Here is a 20,730-nt window from a genome sequence, read left to right on the forward strand (position 1 = left end):
TTTAACGAAAACCGATCAAAACCGCAAAAATTTGAGGTTTCGTAGGATAAAAGTAGATTCCGAATGAAATTTCAAATGGCTTTCGTAATTCAAAATTGAAAGAGTGAAAATCGACCAAAAATAATTAAAATTCGTTGAAAGAATGTCATACTGCTGCGATCGGGATCTGCGGGGATGACAATGGGTCGGGTCGGACACGGGTAGAGCAAAACCATGCCTGTCCCGATGCCCGATGTGAGTTAGCAGACAAAACTCCGTGCCAGCATGGGCATAGGTATATCGGCGGTACCCAATAGATCTCACATGAACAATAAATCAAAAGTTGTAATTTAACGAAGAGAAATAAAATCAATAATTTACCAAATTATTAGTTATCAACAATAATTTGAATTACTCAGAACTTATTATCACTTATCATCACAAATTAACCAAGAGAAAGGGGTATAAGAATTAAGATATTGATCTAAATTAGCTAATATATATGTATCGGGTCCGACGCGGGTTACCCATGGGTAAAAAATATAACCCAGTTGTTACCCACGACGTCTTCGGATCTTGGACGGACGTGTCCACAGGTAAGAAATCACACCGACACTCGTGCCCATCGAATTGAATATCCGATATTCGGACCTGTGAGTAAAATTGCCGTTATCCGCCGCTTAATCGGAAAGGTGACGTCACTATGTTTAAGTGATGGGAGGGGAATGAGCTTCTACCTGGAGTGGGTCCCACGCTCCAACCATCGCCGCCGGTTTTCTTCACCCTCCCCGACCGAGCCCTCCCTCCACCCTCTCCGGCCGCTCCCTCTCGCCGGCGACAGATCGAACGTCCACGGCGGCGGCGGCGCGACGGCAGAACTCGGGAACGGCGGCTCCGTCGCCGGCAGCACCTTTGCGCACTCGATCAGACGGCCGATCGTTGAAAAACAAATGATAAACTGGTCGGACCGGTTTGGCCCGGTTTTCATAAAAAAACCGCCTGGTCCTCTCTCTCCAGCCACCACTGAACATGCTACCCCACATAAAACCCCTCACAGACCATCCCCTTCTCCGCCAGAACCCTTCTCCCCCCTCTTCACTCTCCCCGGAAGCATCGCTCGCACGCATCGGACGCCGGAATCCCCGCCTCCGGCGACTAGGGTTTCGCCCTCCGGCGACGCCCCTCCTCTCCACCAGGTACATTCCCCCTCCCGTGTGACGGGGGCTCTGGTGAGGAGCCCCGTCCAACATCCGCCCCCCTCCCCTCAATCCCCTCCTCCTCCCCCCATTTATTTCTCGCGGGTTGAGAGCTCCGTGTGCTCCGGCGAGGTGGCTCTTCCACGAGGGTCGTTTACACCCTGTCGCGAGTGGGTTTTCGATGGGATGGGAGGAGGAGTAGGGTAGGGGAGCATGCACGTTTTCATCTGGGTGGCTGGGTGGGTGGATTGCCTAGGTCGGCTCGGTCGGCGCGGAGTAGGGGAGGAGCAGGGGAGAAGCCGGAGCACGTCTCGTAGATCGAGATTCCGGGGTAGGAGGTTGAAGCTGCGGCGGGGGGTCGGAGGCAGAGATCTTCGAACGATTTTGTTCCTGATGGTCATCTCCCTCGCCGCTTTATTAAGACTGGCGTATGTTGGTATCTTGCTGGCAAACCTAACCTTGTTGGGTTGCTGAGGCCGCTCTACTGCAATGGCGTCTATCAGCAATTAATCCAAATCTGTCTTTCTGGGATGGAAGGGTGTGCCAAATCGTCCACTTTTTTGTGGATTTATTAGTGATTTGTTTATTCGAACTCTTGATGCTGCCAGTACCTTTAGTTCCTGTCATGTGATGATTGAGAGCTATGGTGTAAATTGTGTGACATATTTTGTGCCAGGATGAGTGATGGCCTTTAATTCTGTTATTTAGCGGAGTAGTACATATTGAGATAATTCTTTTTTCGCTTATACAGTTCTGTTAAACAAATTAAGGGTACAGCCACTCTGATTTGTTCCTTTGCTAGTTTTGTGTCACCTAGTGAATCTTAGGCTGAATGCTTCTTTTACTGATGTGCTGAGTTTGAAATACCTATCCTTTTAAGAAAACACTGTATGCGGGCGAGTGTATGTGCACACATTGCGCGTGAGTTTACGTGTACCCCATGCATGTAAATTCAAGGATAAATTCCTTTTATATGACTGAAAGTTAATCCATTTCCTTATTTGCCACTCATTCTCTCAGTGCCATGTGGGTCTAGGGCCCACATGTCAGTGAGCCATGAGACATCAATGGCAATTAAAGGACTCTGTAGAATTTTCAGTGGAAAAAGGGGATGGCCACAAAGTTCAAGGATTTCTATTTCTAGTGCTTCAGGGGTGAACATGCCAATGTTCATGGGTGTTCGGGTAAATACTCACATGTTTAGGAAACAGCGTGCATCAATCCACAAGGCTCTGCTCTGTTGGTTACCAGGCGTACACATCTGTACTGCAGGTTCTGGGTTTGATTCTTGGTTTTCAGTCATTCCTATTCTTTTTTTTTGGGGGTGGGGCCGCGTGGGGGAGGGGGGTGACATCTTTTTTCTTCTTGTTTTTTTGTTAGGATTTCAATAGTTTATTTCATCCTCGTATTAGTGCTATTGTGCTAAGTCTCAATATGGTATCTCTACTATGAAAAATATTTAATTTAATTTTTCCATTAATATAATGATACTAGTTATATGTTTTTATTAAACCTTGAATACCCAACCTGCACACTCTGCTTCTGCCACTGCTTGAATGTTTGCTATCTAGTTAGATGGTTTTTGTGATGGTACTGCACTGTTTGCTAGGCTATTCCCTCGAAGTTATGGAAGAGCCATCAAAGGACAATGGGCAATCATCCTGTGTTGTTGATCCTGAGCTGGAACCTATGATGCTGGATGATGCTAGAGAGGGAGTATCCCATACATTGGATGATGCAAATGGGCATTCTTCTATGGATGTTGACAGAGGATGCCATTCTATGGACACCACGAGATCATCTCTGGGTGATGATGGTAAAGGAAAGCGCGACTCATATGCCCAAATTCCAGTCGACATGAGTATTCCAAGCCTAGAAAAGTTCTGCAAAGAAGCATCAAGGTCCTTCTTTGATGAGATTGGTCTGATCAGCCATCAGATAAATTCTTATAACGAGTTTGTCTCACATGGGCTCCAGGAACTTTTTGATTCTCTGGGGGAAGTGACTGTGGAGCCTAGTTATGATCCTTCAAATAGAGGACCAGGTGGCTGGAGACATGCTATCATCAAGTTTGGAAGAGTGCAACTAGAAGAACCAGTATTTTGGTCTCATGGATGTGATATTGATGAACAATCGCTCAAACTGAAGCCAAGGCATGCTCGCCTACAGAATATGACATATTCTTCCAAAATGAAAGTGGAAGTTCATTTCCAGGTCAGGGTTCTTATTGTTATTTTCTACACTAAATATTTACTTTTATGCCATAATTTGTTGAATGCCATGAGCACAAACGGTATAAGCAATGCAAAAAAAAAAGGTAGCTGTAAATGCTTATATGTGCTCAGCATAATTCCTTTTTCTACTTTTTGAGCGCTGTGTACAACACACAATCAATTCCTGTTCTCCTACGCTTAGCTTGTAAAAGTGTGAACATCACATGACAATTTGTCCATCCACCGAACATCACCTGAAGAATATAGAATAAAATAGTCCACTTATAAGCGTATAACATGAAATGGAGCAGTCAAGGATCAGATGGGTGATTAGTGTTTCTTGAGCTGCTCCACAGTCAGCAGCATGCGCTGTTGAATAATGTATGGTACTGTTTCAGTCATGCCTGATCCTATTATCTTAATTGAACTATTATGCCAATATATTTGCCTGTTCCTAGTATTATTGTGCGCTGATTTGTCTCCCTGATGCAAAACAAAGCTATGACGTGTTGGTGTTCCTTAGTTTTCTTTGGTGTTACTATAATCTGGTTTACTGAAATGTTCTTAACCGTGTCAGGTTTACTCTATGGAGAAGAGTGACAAGGCTAAAACAGGGAATGATAAATTTGGTTACAAGCGAAACATTATTAATGAAACATATTATATAAATATTGGCCGCCTTCCAGTTATGGTTATGTCAAATTTATGTTGGCTCCACAAACTCAAGGAAAGTGATTGCCAATTTGATTCTGGTGGATACTTTTTGATCAAGGGAATGGAGAAGGTAATACTGTATATTCATGTTTCTCCTTGCCTTATCATTCAGTGATTATGTATTGTGCCTGGTCTCCATTCTTTCATTATCATGTGTTCAAGCATTTATTTTTGTATGCTAGGATGAACTGCAAGGTTGTGGGGGGAAATTATATAGTAGAAACCTCTGCCTAAATGGAAAGTTGGAAACTCCTACTCAAAAAGTAAAAAAAAAAGAGAGAGGAAAAACTCACATGTAGATATGGTGATTGTTATCCATGCAAAATATCAACATCAAACCCAACATAGTTTGTGAGATATGAAACTGGCAAATAATGAAGGAAAAGTACTTGTCCTGATTTTTTTTTCTTTTTCTTCGCTATTGTCAATTTCATATCTCATAGATAGTCAAAATTTGATCTTGAGATTTCGTATGGTTGCCTAATATGACCTTTCCTTTATGTGAGTTTCTCTCCCTTTTTGAAATTTTTGGATAACCTCGTGGTTTCCTCCAAAGTTTGGAGGAAAACCACTACTTTATAGGAAACCACCAAGTCATCCAAAGTAGTGGTTTTCACTACAGATTTTCCTCCAAATTAGTTCTGTAGAATCATTTCATTTTTTTTTGTTTGGCGTTTTAGTATAGTGTGTGGACAGCTGACCATAGCCCTAATTATTCGTAGTGATCTGTTGGAGAGTGATTCTCAATGTTTAAACCCTCTGCTGGAAAGAAAGTTTTTGTACCATATATGGCGTTTTTATTTTATATCACTATGTTTCATACTATATAAATTTTAAATGCTGCAGGTATTCATTGCGCAAGAGCAAAAATGTCTGACCAGGATTTGGGTTGAGGACCGTCCTTGCTGGATGGTCTCTTTCTTGTCTCCAATCAGAAGAAGGCGCATATATATAAAACTAATTGATTCTGCAAATAATGAAGATGCCAGTGGGGGGAAGATCATTTCCATCTCCTTTTTGTATGCAAATATGCCAATATGGTTGATGTTTTTTGCACTAGGCATATCATCAGATAAGGATATCTTTGATGTTATAAATATGGAAGACTGTGATGCTTGTGTTATCAACACAATTACCGCAACTATTAAAGAATCAGATGAATTGTGTGAAGGCTTCCGTAAATCAGATAAAGCCCGGCAGTATGTTGACGAATTGATTAAGAATTCAAAATTTCCTCCTGCAGAGCCATTTGATGATTATATTGCTAAATACCTCTTCCCCAGCATAAGTGGGAACCGGAACAAAGCACTTTTCTTAGGTTACATGGTCAAATGCCTTTTAATGGCTTTCACTGGGAAGCGCAAATGTGACAACAAGGATGATTTCCGGAACAAGAGGTTGGACCTAGCTGGTGAATTGCTTGGAAGAGAACTCCGTGCGCATATTAGGCATGCAGAGAGACTCATGGTTAAGGCCTTGCAGAGAGATTTAAATAGTGAGCGTGAGTTACAAGAATTTGATCATTATCTGGATGCTTCAATTATTACCAATGGTCTAAACCGTGCCTTCTCTACTGGTTCTTGGTGCCATCCTTACAAAAGAAATGAAAGATGTGCAGGAATTGTTGCGACACTAAGGAGAACAAATCCGCTTCAGATGATCTCGGACTTGAGGAAAACTCGCCAACGAGTTGCTTATGCTGGGAAAGCCGGTGATGCAAGATATCCGTAAGTATCTTCTTATGTTTCATGCCTATCTTGTACTATGATGTAAACTGACTTGAAGAAAAAAAATACTTACAGAAATCCATCCTACTGGGGAAAATTGTGTTTTATGTCCACTCCTGATGGTGAAAACTGTGGACTTGTGAAAAATCTAGCTGTTACAGCTACTGTTAGCTCCAGAGTAGCACCGCCATTGATTGACAGGTTCATTTCTTGTGGAATGAATAAGCTGCATGAGATTCCTACAGAGGAGGTTCCTAGAATGGACAAAATCTTCCTGAATGGGGATTGGGTGGGGTCCTGTAGTGACCCGGCTTCATTTGTCTTGCGTTTAAGGTGCATGAGACGCAGTGGTCTGATAGATCCACAGGTTTGCTCTCATTTCCCATGGCAAGAAGTTTTCTGTTGGAACCTTTTTTGAGCATTATGTCAATGATTGGTGTGCTAGTCCCATAGTCTTCATCATGCCTAGTTAGGAAGAGTCCCTAATTTTGTTTCATAACCTTTTTGGAAAGGTCAAACTCAAATCTGAATGCTTAGTAAGTCATTGACCTGTATTATCTTACTTCTATTCAGCTTGAATAATGTTGCTTTGAACGTTATATTTAGGTAATCCTGATTTGGACTCTATTTAAGTTATGTATTCTATCTGGATGCATACACACTGGGATATTGGTTCCTGCATATTTTTTCCCCTTCTGTGTAGTATGTGCTACCCCCTCCGTTGAATAAATAAAGTGTATATTGTGTCTCCAACATAACAACTTGACAATAGTTTTATAGCCTGATGTAACAAAAGGAAGGAATATATGGAAACATCTATCAAGACAGATAATGATATATTTTTATACAGTTTTATGTGTTTACTTCCTCTGTCCCAAAATATAGCAACCTAGGACTCTGTCTAGATATGTTGTTCTAGGTGGTGTCCCATCTAGTCGTTCTATGTTGCTATATTCTGGGACAGAGGGAGTAATATATATTAATGGCCTCTAGATCCCAAGTAAGTTACATTCTGGAACAGAGACATAACGAGGGATACTTTACATGTTGCCACTAATAGTGTATCTTTTTTTAATGATCCATTTGATTAGGTTGAGATAAAATGGGACAAGCACCAAAGGGAAGTTCGGGTGTTTTCTGATGCAGGTCGAATCCTCAGACCGCTTCTTGTGGTTGAAAATCTCAATAAAATTAGGAGACCGAAGGGCAGTTCATATTCTTTTCAGTGGTTAATGCAACAAGAAATAATTGAGTTTATTGGCGTTGAAGAAGAGGAAGATATACGAAGTGCCTGGGGCATCAGGAACCTATTTGAGAGTGAAGAAGAGGCTCCCATGGTAAAAATGAATAAAGCAGAGGATGTCTTCAATGTTAAGAGGAAGATCGGAGGGGAGGTTTCAGGTTATACGCACTGTGAGCTGGATCTTTCTTTTCTGCTAGGATTAAGTTGTGGTATTATCCCTTTTGCGAACCACAATTTTGCTCGGAGGGTTCTTTACCAATCTGAAAAACATTCACAGCAAGCTATTGGATACTCTACAACAAATCCGCACATCAGAGTTGATACCCTTTCCCATCAACTTTACTATCCTCAGAGACCCCTTTTCAAAACAGTGATAGCTGACTGCATTGGTAGATCAGAATATACTTTTGGGAGAAAGGATGACTTTGCCAGACCAGAGTATTTCAATGGCCAAAATGCAATAGTGGCAGTGAATGTTCATCAGGGGTTTAATCAAGAAGATTCCCTGGTTATGAATAGGGCTTCTCTTGAGCGGGGTATGTTTAGGACTGAGCACTTCAGGAACTATAAGGCTGAAGTAGAGAACAAAGGTGGGCCAGGTGGCAACAAACGACTAAAAATGAAGGATAAGATTGACTTCGGTAAAATGCAAAGCAAGAGAGGACGTGTTGACAATCTTGACGATGATGGATTACCATATGTCGGTGCAAGTCTTCAGAGTGGTGACATTGTCATTGGAAAGGTCTCAGAATCTGGTGAAGATCATAGTATTAAGCTGAAGCATACTGAAAAGGGTATGGTGCAGAGGGTATTACTTTCAGCTAATGATGAGGGGAAGAACTTTGCAGTTGTTACTCTAAGACAGGTAATGATATTGTTTTTATTAAACATGTATCTTCTATCCAGCATATTCATGATCCTGACATTGGTTGCCAGTTGCCACTATATTCATATTATAGTACTCAACAATAGAATGCTGTCCCTTTTGAAAATGTGCAATCAAACTTTTGGACTTTCCGAGTGATGACATAAAAGAGAGATTGTGTATATGGTAAAACCATTACTAGATCTATCATGTACAACACTTTCATTCAATTATGCCACTAACATTTAGTAAATTCTAATAGCTACCAGCATTTTCATAGAAATTGGTTTCAGAGTGCAATTGTGCAATGTCCAAACTGGCATATTTGTGGGGAGATCAAGTTATCGAATATTGGAGTATCGTAATCATTGCCATACAGGATGCTTGCATGACTTACTTGATCTGGCAGTCCAGATCCTGCTTATTTCCTTATTATTTAATTTCACTGCTAAACATGATTTAGTAATTGCATTGTCAACTAGGTGTCACCTAGTCGTTGTCACATGACTACATGAGTCACCCAAGACTAGTGACTTGGCAATCTTATTCTATCATATGTTTTTTCTAATATTTTAGGCTGTAATATGATATTTACATTCACTGAGTTCTGGTGGCCAAATTAAGTTTTGTTAATATGATATTTACATTCACTGAGTTCAGGTTCGATCACCTTGCCTTGGAGATAAATTTTCCAGCATGCATGGCCAGAAAGGTGTCGTTGGTTTTCTAGAATCTCAGGAGAATTTCCCATTTACTTACCAAGGAATAGTACCAGATATTGTGATAAATCCACATGCATTTCCTACCCGTCAAACTCCAGGCCAGCTTCTTGAAGCTGCTTTGGGGAAAGGAATTGCCCTCGGTGGTACAATGAGATATGCTACACCATTCACAACAGCATCGTTTGATGTGATCACAGACCAATTACACAAGTAAGTGTTTCTTCTCTAATGGATGAATTGGTTTCTTTCCTAAATTCACTAACCAACCTCTTCACGCACATTGGTACAATAGATGAAATGATTTCGGAGGGGCATTATCGCTCAAGTCTGTTTGTTTAACTATGTGGTTACACACAAACTGATATTGTTTGAGCTTTCTTGTAAATCTTGTTCGTTATTACTGCAAAGTGCACATTGAGCAAAAAAAGACAAAAAACAGTGCAGTTTTACAAGTGCGCAATTCAGCATCACTTATTCTTGATATGTTGATCAATCAGGTCAATGTGTGCATGTCACCTTAAGTGGCATAAACAATTGTTTCAGAAAATGTCTTGTAGTGAAACATTACTACAAACTGATGTCTCGTTCCATTTCAGGGCTGGATTTTCGAGATGGGGAGCTGAAAGTGTTCTCAATGGCCGGACTGGTGAAAGGATGCACTCATTGATTTTCATGGGTCCTACTTTTTACCAGAGGCTGATACACATGGCAGAAGATAAGGTCAAGTTCAGGAACACGGGGCCAGTGCACCCCCTAACACGGCAACCTGTTGCTGACAGGAAGAGGTTTGGGGGAGTGAAGTTTGGAGAAATGGAGCGTGACTGCCTCCTCGCCCATGGTGCAGCAGCCAACCTCCATGAGCGGCTCTTCATGCTTAGTGACTTCTCGCAGATGCACGTCTGCCAGACGTGCGAACGTGTGGCGAATGTTATCATGAGGCCTGTCCCAGGAGGAAAGAAGATCCGGGGGCCATACTGTGGGTTCTGCCGCTCTTCTGAAAACATAGTAAGGATCAATGTGCCCTACGGCGCAAAGCTGCTCTATCAAGAGCTATTCAGCATGGGGATCTGCCTTAGATTTGAGACGGAAGTCTGCTAGAACTCCACATCTACTATCGACTCACCATGTATATATATCCTCGTTGTCCCTTGGAGATTCTGTTATGGGCATTAGTGTTGTAGCCACATGACTTCTCTTCCGGTTGGACGATGGCATAGCTAGGAGGGGTGAATCTGAAGTCAGGTGAAACCTTTCTTTTGCTATTTATTTGGGTGAAGACTCAATTCCCATCACCTGCCTTTGATGTCCTGTGACCAACCGATGGCATAATTAGGGATGGGGTGAATCAGAGGTCAACTGAAAACCCTTTTGCTATAGTTCGATGTTTCACCTTGGCACTGTACTATGCACATTTGGATGAAAACTCATTTCCCATCTCCTGCTTTTGCTGTTCTGTGATGAAGCTTATGCATGCATGCATGCTTTCGTGTTTTGACCGGATCCTGTTTGTTGTGATCAGGGAGTGTTTGTGTTGCGGCCTTCAACCTGACCCAATCGTGTTTGGTGTATGGTTCGCCTGTGGCGTGACCCAGTCATGTAAGCTGGATGGTTCACGATTTACGCATCATGGTTCATAACTCGGGCTGGCTGTCTGCAAAGACTCGAGAACGTTACTAGAAGGGTTTACCAAATCTGTTAGGATAACCAAATCTGTTGGGATAGAGATGTTGTTATCCCATAATCGTACGGTTACCATGAGGTATATCGTAGTTTTAAAAACTGAGAAGATTATTGCACGTGATAATTGTATGGTTTTTTTAAACCGTGGTTACTCGGTTATAAAGTTCATTAGAAACCTCGTGCGATTTTGCGTTGCAGAATCGATATGCCCGCTAGTCCAGAGGTCCACTACACGGCCTAAACATCTTACACTGATGGGTTACTTGCCTGTTGGATCTGTGACCTTTCGGTCTCTAGAGGGCCACATGAAACTAACTCATTTGCATTTCTTGAGGTCATCACATCCGAACACACAAATAGACAAGTAGGAGTAACTAATAAGATCGAGAAACACATATAATCTCTTTACTCATCGTCGATTTATTTGCTTTGATACAATCCAGCTACAGCATACATGAGGATACTGAGAAACAAATCCATCTCCCGATGAATCATGAACACGAAAATTATCAAAACCAAATCAACTCTACCTGAAGAAGCAAACAAGAACCAGAAGTGAATGGGGGAACTCCATCTGACGCAACCTCCTCCTACAGGCTACAGCTTGAAGAAGAATAGTTCTTGATGCATCTTGGCTTTAGGAATGTACCTTCTCCAAAGCTACTTATACTACAAATATCTCTCCTCTCCTCCTAAAGCTGGAACCTAGTAGCCTGCTATTTGGACATGCTTTGAAAGTGGTCAGCTTGGGGGTCCTGAAAGTTGTCCTTGCAAATTGCAATGACAAGGATCGCATACATTGAACCTGGACGCCTTCTCCACCTTTTCTCTTTCTCCTTTTTGAGCATATGGTTTTGTGATTTGGGAATATGACTCATCGATTATCTGGTGGCAGAGAAAATGCTGCCATCCTACTGTTTATGTGTGTCCCAACTTTTCTCTCTCTCTCTCTCTCTTTATGCTGCCTGCCCATACAGTCATATATGCATAATGACACAAGTAGTCCGTTCGATTTGGACAAATTTAATAATAAAAGATGCCAGATTAGGTAGTGTGTTTTTGCATTGTTTATCTGTATGATTGCTGCCCTCTATCACTGGGAAGCCTGTGACACCCACCGGCTACCGACATGCAAAAGACAGCTGAATATATATAGTTTATGTTCGCTCGTACATGATGATCTGACGCTCATAGGGTAATTTCATCGTCACTAGATTCTCAACTCATAAACTAGTTCAACAAAGTGATACTAGTAGAATTCAGTATGTAATATGTCAATGTGTCATCTAGTTACTGAACCGGGTGTGTACACGAATTAAATTTGAACATATATTGTTCATTTGTTTTTTTTTCAAAAATATTCAAAATTTAATTATTTTGGCACAAATATACCGTCGGTATCGCTCAACGGATACGTGAAAATAATATAGACGCGACGACACTGACGGTGTCGCATGGAGACGGTGCGGGACCGCTCGCTCTTGCCTAGCGGAAGGTGCGAGACTACACCAAACAGCGAGACCGAACAGTCTCGTATAACAAACTAGCCATCCGGAGTGTCTCGTCATTTCAAATAGCTTAATTAGTGATTAATTATTCTTATTAGCGATTATTATTAATTAGTCCCTAATCAGAATAATTATCACTAATTAGTCAATTTTTAAAACGTTGTCGTTATTTGGCCATGCAAGACTGCGTGATCTCGTGCTATCCCCGTGCCAGACCACTTGCGTCGTCATGTTCGTGTCATTTTCATGTAATGTTGAGCAATATCGATGGTATATTTGTGTCAAAAAAAAATTAAATCCCAAGTAAAATAATAAACTGTATATTTCCAAATTTAATTCGTTTGTACACTACATATTGAACTAGGAAATGCTCGATTGTTCACCATGTCATAATATGATGCCCAAATATATTCTTTTTATCAAGGCAATTCACTACAGCACTCAGCACTACTGGCAAATGGGCGAATTGCAAGCGGATCACATCAAGAAAAGACAGGGAACAATGCGTGGCAACGAACGCAATGACAAAATAAAATCTAAAATATACATTATTTTTTACCTTTTTTAATTATACACATGACTTTAAAAGGTTTGTAAAAATATACGCGTACTGTGATTTAGAGATGCGCTGCCGGTTATTTTTCGTGGCTGGTTATTTTACATGGCACGAAAGTATGGGACCGATGACCGAAACAATCCTGCGACGCAGAGGTGCGGTACTACGTCGGTCCCGTGGACCGGCTGCGCGGTCTCACGGACCGGCCGTGCCCGACCGATGTAGCGCCCGTTCCGTCGTGGCGCCTAGCGGGAAAACTATATCTTAAAAACCCTAATTGCGAAATCTATTTCTTTGCTTGTTGTCTAGCGTCCGTGCCATCTTAGATCTCAAATCCCCGATCTATCGTCGAGTTCAATCCCAAATCCAAATCCATCCCAAATCAAATCCCTCCGCAAAAGTCTAATTCGCCTCCCTAGGGTTCAATGGGCCGAATCCCTCTCGGCCCATCTTCCCCATCCCTCCCGGCTCTCTCTCTCTCTCTCTCTCCGCTTTGCCGTGTGCCGCGCCGAGCCTTCCCTCCCGCTCTCGCTGCCTTTCCCGCCGAAGCCGCCCAAATCGCCGCGCCGCCCGCGCGCGCGCGCCGTGGTGGCTGACCGGCCAGTCGCCCCCGCCGTCAGCACCTGCCGCGCCTGCCCCGCGTCTGCCGCCCGTGTCGCCGCTTCACTCCAAACCGCCCCGCCGTCATCGCCGTCGTCATCGACTCGGCCCCGCCTCTCTTCACGCGCGTACCTCCAAGGGCCGGAGGCTGAGCCCCCCCTCTCTGCCGCGTAGCCCCCGCTCCCTCCTCCTTTTCCCAAAGTGGAAAAGGACAAGCTCCCTTTCTCCCTTCCTTTTTCTTTCTTTCTCTTCCTTCGCCGGCGTCATTCCCCTCCTCCCTGTCGCCGATTTGGCCGCTAGCCGGAGCACCAGCTCGCTGGCTTGACCGTCCAAGTCGGTTCCCCTCCACCAAACCGACATTGCCGCCCTATAAACCCAAGCGCCTCCCTTCCTTTTCCCCTCCCAAATCTTCCCCGTTTTCGCCCGCGCCATTGCCGTCCCTCCATCTCTCTCGCCGACCACCGCCGTCGCGTGTGCCGGAGGAGCCGGTGCACGCTAGGACGCGGAAGGGGACTCCGGGCGCTCGTCTTCTTCCTCTTCCCCGGCCCGAGGCCGGAGAGATCGCTCTCGCGCCGTTGGTTCTCGTCACTGCGCCCCCTTCCCCGCACGGTAGTGTCTCCCTCCGTTCTCCCTTCTCGTTCCATCTCCTCCTCTTAGACTCGGGTAGTAGCACGAGTAGCCTCCCCGTAGCTAGCTGGCGCCGCCCCGACCGTTGCCGCCGCCCGCCGTGTGCTCGCCGCCGTCGCCGCCCGTGCTTCGTAGCACCCGCTCGTCGCCGGCCTCGCTCGGCGTAGCTCCGCCTAATCCGACGCTAGCAACGGATTCCCGTAGCCGCGTAGATGCTCTCACCGCCGGGAATCGACCCCTCGTGACCTCGTCGCCGTTTCCCTTACCCTCGCCGCCGGTTGCCGCCGCCGCAATCCGCCGCCGTCGAGCATCCCCCGGCGAATCCGAGCCGTTGGCTCGCCTCCTCTCGTCCCGTGCAACCTCCTGGAGTGCTCGCTTTCGCCTGTATCGCCGTGGTTCGCTCCGCCGCTCGCCGCTATCGTCCGCCGTCCGTTTCGGCCAACGTCGTCGTCTACCTCCCGCCGGCCCACGTGGCAGCCACGTAGGCGCCACGTCGGCGCCAGCTCGGCCAAGACCGGGTCGAGCCGACCCCGGTCAGCCGATCCCTCCGGCCCCGCTCGCACGCGCGGTCCACCGTGAGCCGTGAGGCTGCGCGTGGGCCCGCCGCATCCGCGTCCTCCGCGAACCGCGCGCGTGCACCGCGTATCTCTCCCCGAACCCTAGCACGCGCCGCGTGCTCCCTCCGCACGGTGAGCCGAGCCACCGACAAGCGGGTCCCACTCGGGACCATGCGAGAAGGACCCGGCCCACCGGCTCCCTCTCTCCTCCCCTCTCACGCGTGCCTTGGGCCGCCTTCTCGGGCCGGCCGGCCCATTAAGCTCGGCCGAGCCGCGCCCTTTTCTCTCGGGCCGCGCCCTAGCTGCCCGAGGGAAGTCTATTTCTCCTCCCTGTTTCTTTTTCTTTTTCAAAAGGGTTTAATCAAATCCTTTTCCTTTTGATCAAAAATCCAATAATCTTAGAAATTCAATATCTTCTCAATCGTATGTCCGTTTGACTCCGTTCAACTTCCAAAATTCCTCAAATCTCGAGATCTATCTAATGGCACGCTTAGAGGTCAATAATAGGGCTTTATTTTTCGCCATTTGTTGAGTTGTCCCGTTTCGCGTGTAGTTTCGGAGCCCGAAGACCCGCAGTGCGAGGATTTCGAGGATCAAGCTCAAGATCTCGAGCAAGGCAAGCCACCCTTGAACATCTTGAGCCTATATTTGAACTTAATTATGTTGCTTGCAAAACACTATGCATTAATAGGATTGCACTTAATTTGTTTGCACCGTCTGCAAGGCAGACCGGTGTGCCTACCTAACTTGTTGCATCTGATCCTTTCATTGTAATTGTTATACCATGTTCCCTTGTAACCACCTAGTTGCGCCTCGATAATCGTGCACTCTGCACGGGTATCGACGGTCGCCTTCAAACTTAAAATCTGAGAAACATCTTGGGTAAAACTTGGGTTTTACAAAAGACTTGGAAAACCCGACACCTGGGTCGGTGCTTGCGAACTAAATGAATTTCCAAAATCGCGGACCGGGGAACGTACCGGGTGTATGGTTTCCCGCTCTTGCACTTAAGGACCGTTTCCTTGGAATTTCATCCGAACATAAGACAAGTACGACCACATGGGTGGAATGGGACACCCCTGGCTGAGTAATTAGTTAATTAGGGGAGCCTTGATGCCAAGAGACATGTGGATTCGCCGGGGTGGTGTCAGGGAGGACCCCTGGGCTTCCTGGCACAGTATGGTCTGGGACCTAATCTGGTGTTGGTCTGGGACCCCTCTCGTTGGCATATGGTGAACCTGTGTCGGCTTTCGAAATGCCTTGTCATGAAAGCCTTAAGGTCTCTAGTCGTGGCCGTTCTGCACGGGCTGGATGATCCGGGTTAGTAATGTCGTGTGGGTAAAGTGTACCCCCTCTGCAGAGGTTATTAAACTGTTCGAACAGCCGTGCCCACGGTCATGGGCGGATGTGAGGTGATTCCTAGCATAGTTTTGTTTGACTACTGCCTTGTGAAATTTGCTGTTGTGAAATGAGTTTGATGTTTGGAAAATCTGCGGCTGATGGGATCAGCCAGGCCCGGTGGCTGTTTGAAAGCTGTTGGCCGGGTGCCAATCTTGAACAATTCAAAAAGACTGATACATTGCACATACTCCGACCGGACGAGACGCACTGTCTCATCTGTGTCGTTTGAGAAACACTCACTTAGTCGTTTCAGAAATAAGTTCAAATAAAATCAATTGCAAAAACAACAGCCTTTCCTTGAAGCCTGCATTAAACACTTATTTCCCATGGCTTGCTGAGTACTCCCGTACTCACCCTTGCTCTATATAAATAATCCCCCCCAGTTGCTGAAGAAGATGAAGCGGATCCCGCCGATGAGGAGTTCTTCCAGGAGCAAGCCGGCTACGACGAGTTTTAGGGTTTCGGTCTAGTTCCCAAGTCGCGCCTGTGATGTGTGGTCAAAGTCTTGGCTTCTGCTTCCCTTTTGTAATGCAGTTGTGAGCTCGGGATCTGTCCGCAGCCCAACATGACTGTACTCCTACTCTATAATAAAGAGACCTCTGTTGCTGTGTTATTCTGTCTTCCTGTGATACCAGCACTGTTTCCTGGGACTGGTATCGATTAACAGGTTAATTTGGAGCGTCACGGGCTAGTTCCGCTCAGGATTAGTTCGGGGCGTGACAACCGAACAGCCAAGCAGCATGATGCATGCCGCATTCTGACCGGTGCCGCACGGCCGGCGTGGCCGGCCCGCGGGACCAACACGTACTGCATGCTCACGTCGCGGGATTGTTCCGGTTGTTGGTAAAACAATCGCTCGCATATTTTTCAACTGTGGTAGGTGTATATTTTCACAAGTCGTTCAAAAGCATGTATATAATCGTAAATTTTTACGTAAAATTTAATTTATATTTATAAATTTTATTTCGCAATGACGTATTATACGAAACCTACAAACTAAGAAAAGATTACTCGCAATCCAAGCTTGCATATACGTGTTTCTTCCCACAAGCATGCAATCTGCACATTATTTGCAGCAAATCAGTGGTCAGAACGATCTCTCTCCATCTCGTTGGGACGAAAGAAATGTGCGTGGACAGAAACCAGGCGACGACACAGTGCTCTGCTGGTGATAAGGAATTTGCAGGGCTGGGCACTTTTTTGCTCCACATATGCATGCTTTCTACGATTCGGAGCTCAGTGCAGCCCAAAGGTCACATTGGATTCTCTTCACTACACTCCATCTTCTAACCTAGGCTGCATTACGGCTAGGTGCATCCATTGCCAAGTTCATCCAATATATGCCAGCTCCATTGCAAGGACCATGTGCACACTCCTCAGTCCACAGGAGGCAGATGGCTAGCTAGCTTACTCTTTAGTCATACATACACTTATAAATAGCCGCCGGCTCTGTGCTCATCATCAAGGCAGATTAAACAAGTGAAGTGGTCCACATCAAAAATGAGGAAATCAGGTCTAGGAGTCATAATTTGGTTGGTTGTCCACTGGAGTTCTCCTCAAATCACTTCAGTAGATAGCTAGCTAGGCTTCATTGCATTACACTGTTACAAAACTGTGAGCATGGGGCCAAAAGCTAGTTGTATATAGTGAAGTGTTTGGGGGAACTCCGGTTGGCAATCAACATTTTCATGTTAGGTCTGCAAGTGCTTGTACTTTAGGAATTATAATTGATGGCCCTACATATGATATTCAATTTGTAAGTGATGGAGAATGCATGATTAGGTTTGGAGACCCCAGGAGTTCCCTTCAAGCACTTCACGACGCACTATTTTGAGAGTTGTTGTGAAGTGTTTGGGGGAACTCTCGGTGTCGCCAAGCATTCAAATATATAGCGTTTAGACTACAAGAGATAAGAGAAAAGTTTGGTATTACTATGAGTTCTCTTTAAGCACTTCATACGACACCATTATTGTTAGGGTTGTTATGAAGTGTTTGGAGGAACTCTCAGTGCCATCAAACATTTAATACATAGTGTTTAAGCCACAATATTGAGATAAGAGTCACGTTTGGTATTATCGTGAGTTCCCTTCAAGCACTTCACGTGACACTATTTCAATGTCTATCATGTGAAGTGTTTGGGGGAACTCTTGGTATCGCCAAACATTTAATAGATAGTGTTTAAACCACAAGATTGAGATAAGAGCCACGTTTGGTATTATCGTGAGTTCCCTTCAACCACTTCACGTGGCACTATTTTAGGACCTACTATGTGAAGTGTTTGGGGGAACTCTCGACATCACCAAGCATTGAGTAATTAGTGACATTTCATACTACAAGAGGTGAAGCCTAGTTTGGTATCACCGTGAGTTCCCTTCAAGCACTTCACGTGGCACTATTTTAGGACCTACTATGTGAAGTGTTTGGGGGAACTCTCGACATCACCAAGCATTGAGTAATTAGTGACATTTCATACTACAAGAGGTGAAGCCTAGTTTGGTATCACCGTGAGTTCCCTTCAAGCACTTCACGTGGCACTATTTCAATGCCTATTGTGAAGTGTTTGGGGGAACTCTTGATGTTCCCAAGCATTTAACATGTGATGTTTCAAACTACGAGCCATATTTGGTATTGCCATGAGTTCTCTTTAAACTCTTCATACGACACTAATTCAAGTGATGTTGTGAAGTGTTTGGAGTAGCTCTTGGTGTCACCAAACATTTACTATATGATGTTGATGAATAATGTAGGTCAAATGAGCATGAGAAGGATCAATGGGAGCCGTTCAGCACTATCGTGAGCTTCGTTCAAGCACTTAATATGACACTACTAAAATTACTCTTTTACATGAGTGCCACAATTTGAATTGAAGGGAATATTGCTATGCTTGATAGTTGCTTGTGTACATTTATTGTAGCTAGCTCTTGGTGCTCCATATGGGGTTTTTGTATGTTTTGAAACTCAATGACTAACTGATCAGTAACAATGCTCTCGTTGTCATTGCCAATGCTATATTCACCCGTTTGACATGCAATACATGTTAGTCGAATTCATAAAACAGGTAGGCTAAACTCAAACTATATAACTATGTAAAATTTGCGCGCGCGCGCGCGCGCACATATATATATATATATATATATATATATATATATATATATATATATATATATATATATATATATATATATATATATATATATAGCAAGTAAAACATTAATTTGTTCTTCTAGATTGACTATTTATTTGTGCTTAAGTATATAAGTTGATCACTTTGTCCAAGTAATGTTGGATTTTGTCTTACAAAATGCATTCATAATAAGTAAATATTTCATTGATGTTGTTTTTGCTGCTCCTACTGTTGTTGCTGTTGCTGCTGCTATTGCTGCTAGTATGTTCTGGTACATAATTTATACTTACATATAGTTAGCGACTGCAAAAGTTAAAACAAGGGCTTACATTTTGAGATGTGGGATGCTTTATCTTTTCTGTTACTTAATTGAAAGCATGTACAAGAGGTATCAGATATCAACGAGGAACATTTCACTTAAAAGTGATCTATTACCTCTATTATTTCCTGACCACTGTACAACATCTATATATTGAGGAGCGCATAGTATGTGTGTTTACCTCTTACTGTATAATAATTGACTGTATTCTAGTATATGATGAGAACATTTACAAATCATTTTCACAATCAATTCTGTTAACATATGGAAATCTAGGTTTAAAATTGAAAGAAATGGTTTACACATTGTGTACTGATGATGAATCCCCAAATTAAGATTTTGAAACTGGTTCAATTTGAAGCCTTTGCCGTCGTCAATCCGGGGTCCAGGCTAGACGACGATCGCGCGCACGGCGAGCTTGCAGGCCGGCCTGCCGGTACGTCACGCCGCTACGGCGGCGCGATATGATATACATGCGTGGACGGAACGGCCGACTGCTTGCTTGCTGGACCGCCGATCTCGTACGTGCTAGCTTTCCGACTCCAATGGCGGCGCCACTGCTTCGACGACCGCGAATTGATCAGTGGATCGCCACCACCGGAGGCGGCTGCCGCCGCGCGCGCGCGCTACCCAGTTCGACCGAATCGGGAGCGCGCGCCGCGCGGCCGGGCGGATGGCAATCGGAGAAACAGAGTGATGGTGCTAGGATTTTACGGGCGCGACGGCGGCTGCATCTGTGACGACTGACGCGAGAATGCGGCCGGCGGCGAGCGTCGCCGACGGAGAGGAGAGGCCGCCTGCCTATCCGCTGGTATCTTGGCGAGTCGTGCTGGGCCGGGCCATTGTGCCTTGGGCCGGCCCAGGAAAGCATGGCCTAAGGCCCAGCTCTATGTTACTAGTAGGATCTAGCCGTCAGATCAACTGGATTGAAGCACGGGAAGCGTGAAATTTTGATATGAATGGGTTCCCGTCATACAGTTGGCGAAGCAACAAAAGTCAGAGAAGATGTACAATATACAACTTCAAACTGGAAAATGCAGAATTTCCGTATGTTGTCTCGCAACACATTCTCACTGCAGCAAACAATATCTTCGATTATACTCCCTCCATTCTAAAATATAGGGCACAACTACCTTTTTAAGGTGTTTCATAATATAACGCGTGCATGCATGCATGACAATTAATTAGCGTCTCTTCTCTTCTAAATTATTACTTTTTAAATCATACACTCACGAGATGTTTAATTCTATTGGGTGCATGTATTGTATTAATTGGATTGATTCAAACAAAGAGATGATAGTAATTGTTTCTTGGTCTTTAGGTTAAGGGTGGTTGTGCCTTATATTTTGGAATGGAGGGAGTAATATATGCTTGCAAAAGGAGGTTTTACAAGGTAGTAAATGTTAAAAGCTTAATACTACTATAATTTCATTCGAAACAAAACGTGAAGGTTGCAAGAAAGTTGCAGTCAGAAGGCTCCTGATCAGAAGTTGAAAGTGCTGTAGGTGTAGGGAAGATGGAAGTTGTCGAGGAGTTCAGAAATGAGTGGTTCGAATTGCCAAATTGCATCACAACAGATGAACAGAATTTGTTGCCTGCGTATTTTAGAAGTACACATATGTGTAATCCTATATGACATACATGCATATTTTCTTTTTAATTTTTGGTGATATTTGTTAATCCTAGAGACGCGAAGACT

The 20,730-nt window shown here is 44.4% G+C and overlaps 1 protein-coding gene across 1 annotated transcript; it reads left to right on the top strand.

Annotated features, from left to right (window-relative positions):
* Positions 1–1,055: 1,055 nt before the first annotated feature.
* LOC127770050 (DNA-directed RNA polymerases IV and V subunit 2-like) lies at positions 1,056–10,151 on the top strand. Its single transcript, XM_052295714.1, has 8 exons — positions 1,056–1,175; positions 2,785–3,389; positions 3,966–4,172; positions 4,949–5,829; positions 5,905–6,196; positions 6,921–7,937; positions 8,598–8,869; positions 9,256–10,151. The coding sequence occupies exons 2-8, from the start codon at positions 2,802–2,804 to the stop codon at positions 9,755–9,757; spliced, it is 3,759 nt and encodes a 1,252-aa protein (XP_052151674.1). The 5' UTR covers positions 1,056–1,175; positions 2,785–2,801; the 3' UTR covers positions 9,758–10,151.
* The last annotated feature ends 10,579 nt before the right edge of the window (positions 10,152–20,730 follow it).

The sequence above is a fragment of the Oryza glaberrima genome, chromosome 4, assembly GCF_000147395.1.
Source record: "Oryza glaberrima chromosome 4, OglaRS2, whole genome shotgun sequence".
Taxonomy (NCBI): Eukaryota; Viridiplantae; Streptophyta; class Magnoliopsida; order Poales; family Poaceae; genus Oryza; species Oryza glaberrima.